The sequence below is a fragment of the Melanaphis sacchari genome, unplaced genomic scaffold (assembly GCF_002803265.2).
Source record: "Melanaphis sacchari strain LSU unplaced genomic scaffold, SCAv2.0 Contig182_pilon_pilon, whole genome shotgun sequence".
Taxonomy (NCBI): Eukaryota; Metazoa; Arthropoda; class Insecta; order Hemiptera; family Aphididae; genus Melanaphis; species Melanaphis sacchari.
In genome coordinates, this window is record NW_020270870.1 from 450,459 (window position 1) to 463,981 (window position 13,523).

The 13,523-nt window shown below is 22.7% G+C and overlaps 1 protein-coding gene across 1 annotated transcript; it reads left to right on the top strand.

Moving 5' to 3' along the window:
• Positions 1–8,402: 8,402 nt before the first annotated feature.
• Positions 8,403–10,427, top strand: LOC112592632. Its single transcript, XM_025336756.1, has 3 exons — positions 8,403–8,580; positions 9,418–9,582; positions 9,837–10,427. The coding sequence occupies exons 2-3, from the start codon at positions 9,492–9,494 to the stop codon at positions 10,187–10,189; spliced, it is 444 nt and encodes a 147-aa protein (XP_025192541.1). The 5' UTR covers positions 8,403–8,580; positions 9,418–9,491; the 3' UTR covers positions 10,190–10,427.
• The last annotated feature ends 3,096 nt before the right edge of the window (positions 10,428–13,523 follow it).

Genomic DNA, 13,523 nt, shown 5'->3' on the forward strand with positions numbered 1-13,523 from the left:
TGTTGGGATCCCATAACTTGAGAATAATTTGATAGTTTTCAACAAAAGTCAGTCATATAAATTGATTTATCAAGACCTAGAGGGGGTTTATTATTTCAACCTGTCTAAGTTTGTATAGAGTTGCACGAATTTAGTTTTATTGTATGAAAATTAAATATATTTCTATTATTTATTCAAATGGTTATCACTGGTTACAGATTATATAAATATTTTAATTAGTAAAAATATGGTATGTATATGCTTATAAATATATATAAAAAAAAAAAAAACAAATCTTCAAATACTTATGAAAACAATTACAATGATTATTTTTATTATTCGTAATCATTACTATTTACATTCTTAATTCTGTAGGTATTTTTGGTGTGACCACATAAAGACGAATACAAATTTTACATAATAATTTCTTTCCAAATTTCGATCTTTGTTTCTTTTTTTGTATTTATTAAGAACTGATCTATACAAATGTGTGATTCAGTTTTGAAAATGTATAGGTGCAATCTTTTCGTAATTGAGTATCTACAGGTTACAATGTTGCAAAATTAGCTAATTTAAGTAATGAAACCGATTAAAGACTTATTTAAATAACTCGTATTTTTTTAATACTTATATACTGTTATTTATAACTTATAAGTAAAATTAATTAACTCTTGCCGTTAACAGGTTAATTTTACCTTGTTATTATGAAATTGTATAATGTATAGTTATAAATTTTACAATGTTGGAGCATATACCTTATTTATTACTGATAGTTTTGTGCATTTAAAGGACTTTTTTTATTACTCAACAAATATACCTATAGGTTCTAGATCATAACTTCAATTATAACAGATTTTGAATTTTTTTCTATTTATTTAAAAAATACTGGTTTAATTTTAACAAACGTAAACGAGGACAATATTGTTATGGGAATCATAATTAATGTATTAAAAAAAAAGTTTGTGGAGGAACAATATGAATAAAAACTAGTAATTTTTGACAACCGCATAACTCACAAAATAATTAGTAAGGACTTTTCTTGAAGAAGTTAAATCATTGAAATATTTTCTACTGATAAGTAGATTAACTATTATTTCTATCATGATAAATATTTTATTCTCTAGATTTATCTACTTATGTTCATACTTAGCCATTACATTATAAAATTACTATACTGGATTAATACTCATAATTTTAAATTTATACTCTATTTCAAAATTGAATAATTAGTTAATCGACTGATTTTCGTGGATGCTGCTCATCACCACCTACTTACTCAGGGATAAAGTGATATTGTTGTTCTAATTACATGATTCAAATTGCGTAAGAGGTAAAACAATAGTTTTCTTTTAGAACAAAGTGTAGATAATACTTGTTTTATTTGTGTTTATTATCTTATACATATTTTTGTTATACTAACAATTATATAACTAGTGGTGTATTGGTGGCGGTGGAGAGTAAACGGTGATAATTTCACTTCTCTATAGTTTTTTTTTTTTTTTTTTTTTTTTTTTTGGTATCTATACTCACTAAATTTATTATGATAAGTAAATACACGGCTGTATGGTAATGTAGGTATACTTATTAGTTATTAGTATTTTTAGTGATGTAAGCAAAATATTTTATAACATTTTTCTATTTTAAATTTTCAAACGGTACTTGGATATCAAGCAATAATTATTAAAAAAATATTTTTAAAATTAATGATCACATTGAATTTGAAAATACCCGAACTCAATAATTACTTATTCTTAATTTTTAGTATTTTTATATATTTATTAACTATTTCATTTTAGATTGTGTAGTATCAAATTTTGGTTTTAATTTAATTAAAATAGGTAGTGGTAAACACTTAACTAGTGACAATAGTAACCAAAACAGTTGAATAATACTATAAAACCTCTATTAATGAATACTTCTCAATAGTGAAAACTTCCTAATAGTGGATCCTTTTAATTTCCCCGGCAAAAGTATGTGCAGATAATAGGAGTTATAACTTCTAAATAGTAAATACCCCTAATAGTGGACGTGGACACTAAAAACTGATATAAAAATTAAAAATTAATTCTCATAAACTGACACAAGACATATTGAAAATGTTTAAATAACAAAAATACTTCATTTATCTTTCATACATTTCGTTCATATTTTATCTTATCTTAAAGGTTTTTCTATTTTAAAAATGACAAATGATTCAGTTATGTGTTCGGTCATCAGTTGTGTGCTACAAATTGTGTTAATACGTACCTAATCTACGTTAAAAATGTTATAAAAATTTTTATACACACTTTTTATTACATACATATTATATATATATATATATATATAATAAATAATAAATTAATATTTCAATATATACAAATTTTAATGTATATATATGTATATGTGTAACCAATTCAATATAGTGTATCCTTATAGTGAACATTTAGTAATTTCTCCCAAATTTCCACTATTTAGAGGTTTTCTCAATAGTGGACAACTTTCTATAGCGGTCATTATTTAATTCCCCATGGCTGTTTACTAATCTATAGAGATCTCACTGTACCATTAAATATGGTTTTGAATGATTTAGGGTATGGAAATATTTTTAGTTTGTTGTAAGAATTACTTGTTGTTCAACAGGTCTCATTAACGTAATTTTCTAGATCTCCACTTGCTGATCCACCACCTTCATACGAAGAATAGCATATCATGTTCAAAATCTAAATGGTTAGCGAATTAGAAAAATATTAAATTTTATTCATTTTCCATTTATAAACCGATAATTTGATTAAAATTGAACAATATTTTTGTTTAAAATTTGCTGAACTCAATATTTTATGTTCTGAAGTTTTGTAATTTTATTTTTTCAACAAAGACAATTTTTTTTTATAGATATTTTAAGTTCAAATTTGGACAAAACTACTTATTTAAACGACGAATAACGATACGTTCCATTATTTTGTTATAATTTAAAAACAAATTATTTAATTATTCGTGGGAACTTAAGATTTAATGTATTTTATATTATTATGAATTTTACTATATGCATTAACATTTTTGATTTATTTTAAAATATTATCTATTTTTAGGTTTTATGAATCTATTTTTATTGTTTTACAGTATTTATAAAAATATGTTATTACATTATGAGTTATACAAGTTGATATTATATGGTGTAAATATATATAATTATAATAATTAAATATTGAAAATATAATAAATACAATATTTTTAGAAAAAATTTTATCAATCTTTTAATATACTAAAAATAAAATTTATGATTTTAATAGCTGTATCAAAACAACATTATCACTTGATAGTTGGTGATATAAGCTGATAAATTGTTTTCGCTCAATAAATAAATAATAAATATCTCGTTATATGTTTAGTCTAAATATCAAACACCAATAAAAATTATGTTGAAATAATAATGTCCTTACTTCCCTTATATATATATATATATATATATATTTTTTTTTTTAGTAGATTATGATAATCTAGTATTTCTATTTTCTGTGGTTTGCGCCTATTAAATTATAAACGTAAAGACTTAAGAGCAGTCTAATTATAATTTCTGTTTTAATTAGAGATATTAAAATATGTTTTAAAGACATTAATTTATATTTAATTATAGAAAGTCATCTAAACATTAGATTTGTATATATTAAAAAGTGTGTTAATATTACATTTTAATGTTCAAACATTTAAACATATAATTTAGGTATGTTTTGTTTTTTAAATTAGGTATCAAGCAGAAAATTATCACAGAGAATACATAAACAAAATAAATTATAATTAACTGTTTTTTAACCTTAACAATTATTGAAGAATACATAATTATTACGTTGATGTATTTTCTAATAATGTATCTTATAGTTTCGTGTATTTAGCAGTGTTATAAAACGAGCATGAATAATTAGTTTTATTTTCATTTCATAGTGTCTAATGACTAATACTTACTTATAATATTACGAGATACCAGGTACACAGATTTATTTCATAATTATGCACTACAATTTTTACACAAAAAATTCTCATTTAGATCTCAAAACACCTAAATTATAATTTTTTTATACCATTCTAAAATTATTATATTATGTATAGGATACGAGTTAGCTTAAGAAAAAAAAAAATTAAAATACATCCTTTTTTATTCTACAAATATTTAATATATATGATTAATTAATTATTTTTTACTTAAAAAATATAGTTAACTTCTTAAACATTTAAAGATTGAATCAACAATTATGTAATATTCTAATTTATATAACTAATTGTTATATTATATATACAAATAACAAATATACCTATAATTAATTATTTATAGTTATTTGTCTAATATTATATGGTTTAATTTTGTTTAGAACCTCTAATATCAAATCCTTCAAATGCAATTTAAACGAATAATGGAAATACGTATATTCGAATTTCTGCAACACAATTTTTCAGAACTAATATAACCTCTCCACAAGTCACAATAGTTCCAATTTTATTATCCTCAAGATGACCTACCGCCTTCATATGCTGAGTGTATGGCCAACATTTTTAGATCCCTAATTTATCAGAAAATTAGGAAAATGTAAATGTATATCCATTTATATCGATGATATGATAAGAAGTGAACAATGTTTTTGTATAACGTTCCGAAGTTATATTATGCACTATGCACCGAGCACCGAGATCTTGTAATTTATTGTTTGTACTAAATTACTATACTCTATATTTCTAACATATTGTTATATGATTATTTTATTATTGTAATATGGTCTATATTTAAATAAAAAGAAAATACTATAATATTATGAATACTGTTTCAAATAAGAATAATCTTAGGTGGTGGGCTTCTGCCCACGGTGGCATTATTTGGTTTGACTGATAAGCTCCAGAAATCGTTACTAACTTACTTTTTTATTCTAACAATAACCTAGTTTAAATTTTGCTAAGATTAACACGACTAAGAATTTTTAAATAAAAACTGACAACGAATATCGATGAGTGTTATCTGACCGAATTAAATGAAAATCAGTTACTATCTGAGATTACTGTTATTTTAGAAAAATTAAAGATATGAAAATTTAGTTAAATTTATAATTATTAATTTGATAAACAGATATTTATATTTTACATACATCACTACATCAGTAATGACATAATTATAAAAATGCGTTTTGAAAACTCATAGTAGAGAAATCAATCTTTTAAAATTTAGTGTAAAATTATTAAGTGGGATGATCCATTCCTTCTTTATTATTATTTTTAATACGATTAAGAAATTTAATTGAAATAGTTCAGAAGTATGTAATTTATTGAATTATTATATAATATAATTTTGATACCTAAAAATTACTTTTGTAATCATAATTTTTTTATTGTTACATGGGATGATTATTTTATCAAACAACTGTGATTATTTCAAAATCTATAGCATTTTTAAAAATATTTTTTTTTCATAATTTTTATATAAAAACAAAACAAAATAGTAGGTTTAGAAAAAAATATCATGTGTATATAATATTTTATTTGTTATAATTTTTTAAGTTTTTAATTTTTTAAATGACAGCAAATTTAATATTATTATGAGCGTTTATCGATAAAAAAATAACCAAGTATAACAAGTTAAGTATAACTCTTAACATAAGTTAAATTTAATATTGAGTATAAAAATAAGTAATGACTATAATAATATGATGTATGACTATCTAATAAAAACGTAATATCAAAATTCCATTACATTTTTAATTTTTCACATATTGTTCAACGTAAATTGTTATTAACTAATTATACTAATTATTCGCACTGATTATTACTGCCTTGTAATTATCATAAGTAGGTAAAAAATTTAGATTATTTTAAAGTTCAGCTCTCTCGTAAAACTATATTTGTTTTTTTAAACAATGGGTAGAAGTGTAGAATAAATACATATGAATAAAAATAAAAAATATACAAGAAAAACAGTTAAAAGCTACACGAGCTTATCAAATAATGATTTAGAATATTAACCCAGAAATTGGTAGTAAATATTTTCCAGAAAATTAATTTTCATGTTTAAAATATTAATATAAATATACAATAAGAGTATGTGTGTGAATGTGTTACCTTTTATAAATTTTATATGATGTTAATAGCCAATAGGTAGTAAAGTTATAAACAAACCTCATCAGTATGCGCACATCAGTCTATTTTTACTTTGTAGAAGTTCTGATAATCAGAACTGGTACAATTGTACATGTATAGACTTAAAATTAATTTAAAAATATTTTCGCAACCAGTTACATTCTTTTATTTTTGTGGAAGGTATAGTTATAAAAATATTTTAAATCTTATAGGTTAAATAACATGAATGTTTAGTTTGTTTAAACAAAATACTTGATAATTTTTAATTTTTGTTTAAATTAATTTTATAGTAATGTAATTTATGCTTATACACATAAAAAAAATCATTATTTCTATTTAACATACATACATTTTGAAAACTTAAAACTGATAGAAATTTTGGTGAAAATTTGAAGTATGCTATTATACAATTTATACATTTAGTGTTATTCATAAGTATAATAAATAAATAACAAATATATAATTAATAATTATATATTATTCTATATTTAATAATAATTGATAATTAATTTTGTTTTAGAATCTGTAGTATCAAATAAAATTCAAATGGATAATGGCAGACACTTAACTAGCATCAACAGCGACCTAAAAAGTTATTCAGGGCCATAAATACTATTTTAAATGGTTTGGAATATGAAAAATATCAATAACCTATTGCATGATCAACTTCATCAGTCGTGTAATACTGCACTGACTTTTAAAAGGGCGCATGTAAATACTACCGATTGCGACCTTTTTAGACCTTTTTTCATGTGAATTCCTCCGGTTTGTTTTTTTTATCTAAAAAAAAAAAAAAAAAAAAATGAAAATTCCATCGGTACATTTTTATTTTTATTTAGATATTTGGGATTTACCCTTTTACATTTGTGATAAATGAATTAATATTACAGTATAGGTATGATATAAAATTATTAAATATGCAATAACAATAAAAAAATAATAGGTAAGCAATAATAATAATAAGTTTTTCTCGTATTGGTGTATATTGAATTTAAAAATTTAACTTCTAATAACTACTAAATCAATTTTTTTAAAATTTTATTATAACTAATAGGTACCGTATTATAATAAATTTTATGTTTTATTTGTTGTTTCATGTTTGTTTCAAATGTTTGCTATTTTTGTTTCTTATTTTATGTTTTAATTGTATATTAATAATTCAACTATGTACTTAATGTTTCTTGTAATGTATAACCATTTGGCTACCAACTCGTACATTCAATAAATAAACAAATAATATTGTACTTGGTCATTGATCACCGACAGCAATATTTTTCATTGTGTTGGTTCTAATATCCGAAGTATATGTTGTGTATGTTAAGTATAATACTCAATGTTTTTGTCTATTATTTACCTAATAAATAACTATGTAAGTACCTAGTGAGTTGTAAATTTTATACTGATCTTTTTATGCTGTTGAGTACTTGGTGTAGTGAATATCTCATAAATTAATATTTTAAATATTTATTATATAATTAAAATAATCATTAAAATTTAATATTTATTGAACTAGAATGGTGACATTAATAATAATTATATTATATAATATCATATAGTTATTACTAGAGCACGGACTTTTATGCACTAAAAGGTATCGAAATATGTCATATAATAATTTAATATGCGGTAAAAATTATAAAAATATGCAATAAATATGCAAGAAAATTTTTTTAAATTATAATAAAATTTACAAATTAAACAACTTACAATAATTAATTACTTAAATAAACTAAGTATAAAAAAAAATTTTCATTTTAACATGTAATATATTTCGAATTTTGTAGAAATATGCAAAAATATGCAATAACCATTAAATACGCAGAAATATGTAAAAAAAAGCATTTACCATTAAATTCAAATTGTTATGATTCGTGAAGATAATTGACACAAAGCCAAAAAAATATGCAATTGCATAGAAATCCACGTTCTAGTTATTACATAACATTATATAACTAAACGGAGATAGAATGTTATTTGCGCCAATATGACAAATAAATGCAAATACTGTTATATTGTTTAATTAACTGCATTAGAATATCGTATACACACACACACACACACATACACACACAATTATAATTCATAATATTGTAATACTATATGATAAATTAAAAAAATTATCATACTTGTTATCGACATGCCCCTTACCTGATTACGTTCGCGCATTGAAATATAAATGTGGCCGCCCAAATATATAAGTTATTTTGACATTATCACCTATTATATCGTAAAATATTTTACCTCAATAGCAAGGTTTTTTGATTACATAGAAATTCAACGTATTACAGAAAAATGTTACTATTAATTATTATTACGGACTTCGACAACAATTTTTACTATTAAATTGGTTCTATTAGCCAAATTATATGTCGTCTGTATTAATTTAACACTTATTACTGTTTTTATCCATTATTTATATATGTATAATATATATTATGATGTATAGTTGTTTAAATATATGTGTGTATATATACGTGGTTTGTTCATATCTGTATCATCAATATAGTGAGTATCCAATAATAATTATTATTTCAAGTATTTAAAACTAGAAATCATATAACTTATAACCATTATTGTGTAAAAACAGACAGTGCCTGACTGATCATTTTCTACTCACTCACAAACATTTAAACTTAATTTAATTCAATTTTTTTTATTAAACATCAAATATTTTATAATTGAGCATACTTAAAAGTTAAAACTATTATATAATTAATTTTGTCAATATAATTATGTCACCTGTAATCATCAATCATTGAATAAAGATGGAGACTTAATATTTCGGTAGGAGTACCGAGTATGTAATCTGTATTCAATTTTTGAATACGAATGGGGGCAAGCTAGAGATATATCTTCTTAATAATAAATTTCTGATTAGTAATCTATATAAAAATACATTAAAAGATCGGCGATCATTAGTAACATTACATTTTTTTAATATTTTAATTCAGAGTTCACAAGCAATACCTTAATATTATGAATCGATTTACCCAAATAATTTAAATAATGGGAAAAATAATCAGAAAGTTACAACTTTTTCTACGATTATTTTTTAAGTAATTTTCGTAGTCGATAATAGTGTAGGTATGCTTGTTTCAACAGTTTACCTCAAAAATTATAAGCGCCAAAATTGAGTCTAAGAGAGGTCTAGTTATAGTTTCTAGGTGCAACGTTTATAAATTAAATAAAAGTTTGATATTTTATAATTATAAGGAACTTTAAAATTAATTATTATGATTCATCTAATTATTGAGTTTAAAAATTATATAAATACTAATAAGTATGTTGATATTTCGTTAAAATGTTCATAAATATGATTTGTGTTTTGTTTTTTTAAATTAGATAGCAAATAGAGAATTAATCACGGAAGATGTGTAGAAAAAATAGCATATAAGTGACTGCTTCTGACTTCGACAATGGATGAAAAAATGTATCTGTACTTTGTGACACCTCTAACATTTCTTTTATTTATGTTTGTCTGTTTCCGGAAATTATGCTTTACTACAGGTATATCATATTATATAATATGATTATGTTCTCATTTTATAGTAGGTACTTATTTATAAATGCTTCGTTATTTAATTTTCAAAAATTGTAGTTATTGTTCTAAACATTTAAATATTAAATCAGGACTGAATTTTATCAGAAAATCTACATAATAGCACAGTATAGTTATTACCTGAACACACATCCATTACCAATAATAAATCTATAAATATATATTGTTCTTTGTTTAATAATTAATAATGCATTTGCTATAGATGATCCTTTTATATCAAATCCTTATTTAAATCAAATTGAATTGGATAATGGCAGGCATTTAACCAATATTAACAGTGATCAACAACGTTGTTCAGTGCAGCCATTAAGTGTTTTAAATGATTTGGAGTATGAAGATATCTATAATATGTTGCTTACTCAACCTCATCTGCAGCCATATAATGCCGAACAAACTTCTAGAATTAACATTTTCACTCCACAAGCCAGAATTGTACCATTATGTTCTAGTTTGAATTATGTGGAGCTTAATGCGTCTAATGTAACTTCATTTTCAAGATCTTCGTATGATGATCCACCGCCTTCATATGACGAGTGCATGGCGAGTTCACTTTAAACACCTCGCTATATCCATTTATATAATTATATCGATGATATAATGAGAAGAGATCAAGATTTTTCATACAATATCATGTGAATCCGACATTGTATGCATTGAGATTTTCTAATTCGTTATTTGGACCTTGATACATATCATATCATAATACTAAATAAGTGTACTACATACCTAGTACTGAAGAATGTATGATGTATATATATGTTCCTGTGTCAAATGTATACATAATATTTATTTATTGAACTATATATAATTTATTATATGTATATTATATTATTTTATGCATATTATTTTACTGACTTTATACATACACACACACACACACACACACACACACATATATATATATATATATATATAAATATGAACAACTTTATTTAAATTTACCATTTTATGATCTGTTTATCATACATACATATGAGTATCTATAATATTATTATGATTGTCATTTGATAATAATAACAGCCAACCATCATAATATTGGCTTATAACAGATTATCATATTAATATTTTATTTTATTTTTTGAAAACACATAATATTATTTTTAGATTTTTAATAATGTTAATTCTACAAATTAATAATTATTAAATTATTTGAAAATATCAAATTCCCACTTATAAAAAATATATTAAACTTGTATTTATCAGTGGTGTAATATTAATTAAATATAAATGTATACATTAAAAATAATGAAATAAAATTCTTAAGATACCTATAGATGGTTATAGTAATAATATTATAAATGGCCTGTAATGTAAAAATAAGATAAAAAATGAACTTCCATAAAATGTAATACTTATTTTTTTATTCTATATTTTTAATTAGTATGTACTAAAAAAAAAAAATATATAGGCCACGATTATTCCTATATAGGTGGATACTTACGCTAAAAAATCTTGGATCGTGATTTAGAAGATATTTTTACTATAAGACATCAAATATTCCACAATGAGTAGCCACTCAAAATTTTGAGGGACTTAAGTTTTATCAACACATCTAGAATTAGTCTCGTTTGGGGACTCGTTTAGGAAGATATTTATGGTATTTCGAGAGACTTCGTAAATTGTCTAAGACTATAGGTACAACTAAGGTAAAAATTCTGTAGAGGGCTATAGCCCCAAACAAATTTATTTGCTTCCATTTGAAATGTTATATTATAAAATTTATTTATAATCAAAAAATAAATACAAATAATTGTTATTCTATTTATTATGTATTCGTCAACTTTTTAATTAATTTTATTTTTCCAATATGTCATTATTATTTATATATCTTTCATATATAAATCACATATCTTTCTCAATATTTATAATGGTTAAATTTAAAAACCTATCTTGCACCATTGATGTTCTTTACCAATTTTTAATACATCTCATACAAGAGAAGGATCGCTTGCACGTTTTTAAACTTATCGGTATGGTTAGAGCTACTTGTAAGTACCCTTCTTCACAATTTGTTTGATTATGTCTAAATCAAAATCGTTTTTTTAAATTTAATACACAGTTTTTAGCAACGTGCATCTATGTCTTCAAATCATATTGATTTACATTTAAAATTGACTAAAAACCATAAAATTTTCAATTAATATGAATTTTTATGTATTAAATAAATATTTTTAAGTTTTCAAAATTTACCGGATATTTATTTATAAAATATTGAAAATATTCACTGTTTTTAAATCCATTTTGAGAAAAATATCTAAAGAAGTAAGTGATTAATAATAAGCTTTCAGTTGAAATAGAATACAATATGCAATATAGATAAAAATTTTTTTATTATCATTGCAAATAATTTATCGAAATTGATAAATTATCAACTAAATTTGCACAAAATAATTTAAAGTAACATGACAGAAAAACTGAGGAGGGCTATTTGGCAAACTGAAAGGACTAAGCACCCCCTAGCCATCTCTAGTTTAGACTTTTTAAGATTGTGTCTATGTAGTTACAATATGTTAATGAATAAGGATTAAGAAGTACTAAACTGTTTTGTGTACTCGGAGTGCTCTATTTCTAAAAATACAGCATTGATAAAAATAATACTAAGCATAAAAATTAAAATCTCAATTAAAATGATATACCTTTCTATTATTACAGTAGATATAACAGTGTCTATTAAGTAAAATATAACTACGTAAAGATAAGTCAGTTCGCGTGTTCAGCTTATCCGTAACAGTCATACTAAACAAAGATCAACTCTTTTGATAACATTTTTACATTTCGCAAAAATCAAAATACTTTAAGGTACGTAAATGTTTAAAAGTAATGTAAAAATAATGATAAGTGAATATAACGAGAGCAATTATATAGTAACTATGTTTTATAAATTAGGTAACAGTAAAGAATTTCTACAAATAATGATGTGTAGAAAAATGTGTTATAACTTATAATTATAATATTAATATATATATATATTGTTATATTATAATAATAATGTGTTATAATTATGTGTTATTACTTTTAACTTCAACAGTTCAACAGTGGATAAAGAAAATTAACTTAACCTAACTTGTGTCGTAATAATAATTTATTTTAAGATTGATTTCATTGCTACGAAATAATTATTATTTAAACAAAAAGTGACTAATATTTAGTTTAAATGATAAGTAATTTGATAAATTTACTATACTTTTAAAAAAAAAAAAACCTAATTAATTAGAAAAGATTTTTTTGTAATTTAAGTTTAATTGTTTAATAATTATTTAAATTATAAATTTGATACCTGTTCATATTTTAGTTGTCGAGTGTAACAAATTAAGTCTAATTTTTAAGATTATTTGAATTTAATATGGATAATTATTATTTTTAATTATTTTTTTATTATAGCTCGTCTTCAGAGTAGATTTATTTTAAAGAAATTAAATAATGCATTTCAATTTACTGAAAGCAATGACGTACATTTACGTCATACGTATGTCACAGAACATAAAGAGAATGATATAATTTACAGATGGCAGCACATATTTCATACTCTTTTATCATTTGTGTATTTTTTTTCACGTTTAAATTACTACACGGGGTTCGAACTGTTTTCACATTGCCAAACCTCTCATACAGCATTATTATTAAAGTAAAAATTGTTACAAATTTAATTAACCAACAAGGGCTATTGTATTTTATATACACTAATAGAAATAAAATATCTTAATAGTATTTTGACTGTTCTCGTAAATTATTTTTTCATAAAAACATGTAAGGATTCCAATGATTCTAGTCTTTCAAGAAAGTAAAAATGCTTAAAAACAATTACGATAAAAATATATTTCAAAAACATTGTTTATGACTTTAAATTATTGATCAAAAAGATATTTTCAAAAACGTTAAAAATTTTCAT